General features: G+C 42.1%; 1 protein-coding gene across 5 annotated transcripts in view; it reads left to right on the top strand.

Annotated features, from left to right (window-relative positions):
• The window catches only part of TMPRSS7 (transmembrane serine protease 7), a 40,249-nt gene that overhangs the window by 29,962 nt on the left and 5,721 nt on the right, over positions 1 to 4,566 (top strand). For all 5 annotated transcript variants that reach the window (XM_017887770.1, XM_017887768.1, XM_017887771.1 and 2 more), the window contains 2 exons: positions 2,820 to 2,936; positions 3,850 to 4,021. In XM_017887770.1, the coding sequence (XP_017743259.1) occupies positions 2,820 to 2,936; positions 3,850 to 4,021 (289 nt within the window). The remainder of the gene's footprint in view (positions 1 to 2,819; positions 2,937 to 3,849; positions 4,022 to 4,566) is intronic.

Below are 4,566 nucleotides of genomic sequence, written 5' to 3'. Positions count from 1 at the left end.
CATCTTTGTGATGTTCTGTGTATTTCCTGAATTTGAATGTTGGCCTGCCTTGCTAGGTTGGGGAAGTTCTCATGGATAATATCCTGAAGAGTGTTCTCCAACTTGGTTCCATTCTCCCCATCACTTTCAGGTACACCAATCAAATGTAGATTTGGTCTTTTCACATAGTCCCAAATTTCTTGGAGGCTTTGTTCGTGTCTTTTTTCTCTAAACTTTTTTTCTCACTTTATTTCATTCATTCGATCTTCAATCACCAATACCCTTTCTTCCACTTGATTGAATCAACTACTGAAGCTTGTGCATGTGTTGCGTAGTTCTCGTGCCATGGTTTTCAGCTCCATCAGGTCATTTAAGGTCTTCTCTACACTGTTTATTCTAATTAGTCATTCGTCTAATCTTTTTTCACAGTTTTTAGCTTCCTTCCAATGGGTTTGAACATGCTTCTTTAGCTCAGTGAAGTTTGTTATTACTGACCTGCTGAAGCCTACTTTTGTCAACTTGTCAAAGTAATTCTCTGTCCAGCTTTGTTCCATTGCTGTTGAGGAGCTGTGATCCTTTGGAGGAGAAGGGGCACTCTGGTTTTTAGAATTTTCAGCTTTTCGGCTCTGGTTTCTCCCCATCTTTGTGGTTTTATCTACTTTGTGTCTTTGATGTTGGTGACTTACAGATGGGGTTTTGGTGTAGATGTCCCTTTTGTTGATGTTGATGCTGTTCCTTTCTGTTTGTTAGTTTTCCTTCTAACAGTCAGGTCCCTCAGCTGCAGGTCTGTTGGAGTTTGCTGGAGGTCCACTCCAGACCCTGTTTGCCTGGGTATCACCAGCGGAGGCTGCAGAACAGCAAATATTACAGAGCAGCAAATAGTGCTGCCTGATTCTTCCTCTGGAAGCTTCATCCCAGAGGGTCACCCACCTATGTGAGGTGTCTGTCAGCCCCTACTGGGAGGTGTCTCCCAGTTAGGCTACACAGGGGTCAGGGACCCACTTGAGGAGGCAGTCTGTCCATTCTTAGAGCTCAAATGCCATGCTGGGAACACCACTGCTCTCTTTAGAGCTGTCAGACACTAACGTTTAAGTCTTCAGAAGGCGTCTGCTGCCTTTTGTTCAGCTATGCCCTGCCCACAGAAGTGGAGTCTATAGGGGCAGTAGGCCTTGCTGAGCTGTGGTGGGCTCCGCCCAATTCGAGCTTCCCAGGATGTTTTGTTTACTTACTCAAGCCTCAGCAATGGTGGATGCCCCTCCCCCATCCAGGCTGCTGCCTCTCAGTTGGATCTCAGGCTGCTGCCCTAGCAGTGAACAAGGCTCCGTGGGCATGGGACCCGCCAAGCCAGGCATATGTGCCATATTTTCTTAATCCCATCTATCATTCATGGACATTGGGGTTGGTTCCAAGTCTTTGCTATTGTGAATAGTGCCGCAATAAACATACATGTGCATGTGTCTTTATAGTAGCATGATTTATAATCCTTTGGGTATATATCCAGTAATGGGATTGCTGGGTCAAATGGTATTTCTAGTTCTAGATCCCTGAGGAATAGCCATACCATCTTCCACAATGGTTGAACTGATTTACACTCCCACCAACAGTGTAAACGCATTCCTATTTCTCCACATCCTCTCCAACATCTGTTGTTTCCTGACTTTTTCTCTTTTTTTGAGAGAGAGTCTTGCTCTGTTGCCCAGGCTGGAGTGCAGTGGTGCGGTCTCAGCTCACTGCAACCACCCCCTCTGGGTTCAAGCAATTCCCCTGCCTCAGCCTCCTGAGTAGCTGGGATTACAGGTGCACACCACCACACCCAGCTAATTTTTTAATAATTTTGGTAGAGATGGGGTTTCACCATGTTGACCACATTGGTCTCGAATTCCTGACCTCAGGAAATCTACCCCCTCGGCCTCCCAAAGTGCTGGGATTACAGGCATAAGCCACCGCCCTCAGCCTTTTCCTGACTTTTTAATGATCGCCATTCTAACTGGTGTGAGATGGTATCTCATTGTGGTTTTGATTTGCATTTTCTGATGACCAGTGATGATGAGCATTTTTTCATGTGTCTGTTGGCTGCATAAATGTCTTCTTTTGAGAAGTGTCTGTTCATATCTTTTGCCCACTTTTTGATGGAGTAGTTTTTTTCTTGTAAATTTGTTTGAGTTCTTTGTAGATTCTGGAGATTAGCCCTCTGTCAGATGGGTAGATTTCAAACATTTTCTCCCATTCCGTAGGTTACCTGTTCACTCTGATGACAGTTTCTTTTGTAATACTGGCAGATTCTTATTGCTTACTTGCTTTTAATGATACTCAGGATTGTAGGATACAGAGGACCTGATGTAGGGGAACTTGCCAAATACTGGAATGGAACACTTTCCACTCTCACCCTTGCAGAAACAAACCTCCAGGGTTGTGAACAAATGTGTTGTAATTCACAAGTCTGTCCATTTTGCCTCCTACTGATATAAAATAACTGAGAATGGCTGTGATTTTTGCTCAAAAGTTTTCTTGGAGAATAAGAGAAGGTAATAGCAAAGAGGCTACAGCCTGAAGCCACTGATATGTCACACTTCTTCACATCTCACCTGCTGTGGGAGAAAGAAGAGGTGGTTTGATTGATTCTCAACAAAGCCTGCCAGACTTCAAATGGCTTTTCTTAAGTGAAGACACACATCACTCTGAGGTTGCTTCACTTCTTTTTGCCATTTATCCCAGAGCAGTAAACACCAATCCTGTGATTAAATCATTTTTTATGGGGTTTGGAGTTATTCATTCAAATCTCATTCACTCAAATTTGTTTCTGGCTAAGGAAAGCTGTTTCTTCTTTTGTCCATTTTTAGGTATTCCATGCAACAACAGAACTTTTAAGTGTGGCAATGATACTTGCTTTAGGAAACAAAATGCAAAATGTGATGGAACAGTGGATTGTCCAGATGGAAGTGATGAAGAAGGCTGCAGTGAGTAGAAATTCATTCCTTTGGATTCCTGTATTCCATCTTCAGTTTACCTGTTTTTTATATTTTCATTCCCTTCTTGGTGTATTTCACTTGATTGAGGTTGCCATAGCCAAAATAAGAATAGTAACTATTGGCAAACTGAGTCTGAAATTGTTTCTCAGAATAAAAACTCTGGAATGGATTCTGTCGTCTTGATAACAGCATTAATGAATTAAATTTTTATAATGAGAACTTTCACTTTCTAATAACTTTAATCAAAGGGGAAGATCTTAAATAAAAAACCCTGTGAGAAAATAAATAGAAACTGGAACGCAGTGGATGACTTGTTAATAATGCCTTATGTTATGAACAATATCAAGTGTTGTTTCTTTCTTTAGGTTTGACCCAACAACTAATCTCCCACATGCTCTTATTAGTCATGTGGCCACTAATTGGCCATGTGGCAACATGTAAATTATACATCTTTACCAATACTAGTTACACTGGGAAACAATTGCTCTGATAATTAGTTTTCCCAGTAGGTTTCCATTTGTTCAGGTCTTATAAATCTTTTCCCAAATACTTTCTGTCACATCAGCACAACTTCAAGGAAATTCTCAATTCATTTACATTCCTCTTTACCTGACAATCTAAGTCCATAGGCAGCTGTTTATGTCAGTTCAGCTGTTACAACAGGTCCCCCTCCTCCCCTCATGCATTGTGGTATAGAGACTGTGTCAGGGCATGCTTCAGGAAGGAGGGGGTGGTTTGTTCGTACTGGTTTTGGACAGACTCACATGTTCTCTGTCCTCTAGATAAGGAGATTTCAAATTGCTACCTAGTGAGTCAGTTCCCAGACAGCACTAAAACTGGCTTAATTTCTAGTTTTTCTTCCAAGTTTACCTTTAAATCACATGCCCTTTCTCTACTAAAGCCTGCAGCAGGAGTTCCTCCACCCTTCACCGCATCATCGGAGGCACAGACACCCTAGAGGGAGGTTGGCCGTGGCAGGTCAGCCTTCACTTTGTTGGATCTGCCTACTGTGGTGCCTCGGTCATCTCCAGGGAGTGGCTTCTTTCTGCAGCCCACTGTTTTCATGGAAACAGGTAGGATATCACCGTCTTTACTCTCAAGTGGCACTCTGTGGCCACAGACAACATATCTGCCCTCAAATGGTGGGAAGCAGATCCCCGTTGGGGACATTCAATCAATTCAATTGAGCTTTCATTTTTTGGATCCCACTTGTGTGACAAACATTTTTTAAAGATATTATTGGTATAAAAAAAGAACACAAAGAAAACATCAAGAACGTATAGGCTTTTACTAAGGTTGAGAAAATAAGATAGGGCTTTTAATTCAGAGGGAGCAAACTTAAGAGAATATGTGGAGAATGTGGAGAAAAATGGGCACTGGAGAGTGACTGGAGAATGGAGATCCCCATTTAATATAGGAGGGGGATCCTGGAGAGGCCCATTAGGATTGGCTTTGGAAGGGCTCTGTCTTTACCAATGGGATTATTATGGGATAGATGCTCTTCCAGCTAAGGGTAAGAGGACATCTTAGAAAATAACCTCACTTAAAATTTAAACTTACTATTAGAATCTACTAAATCTTAGGTTAAAAAAATCATTCACTTCTCATTCTGTATTCT

The sequence above is a fragment of the Rhinopithecus bieti genome, unplaced genomic scaffold, assembly GCF_001698545.2.
Source record: "Rhinopithecus bieti isolate Rb0 unplaced genomic scaffold, ASM169854v2 scaffold_17936, whole genome shotgun sequence".
Classification (NCBI taxonomy): domain Eukaryota; kingdom Metazoa; phylum Chordata; class Mammalia; order Primates; family Cercopithecidae; genus Rhinopithecus; species Rhinopithecus bieti.
The sequence above is the reverse complement of the archived record's forward strand: the minus strand, read 5'-3'. Positions and strand labels throughout refer to the sequence as shown.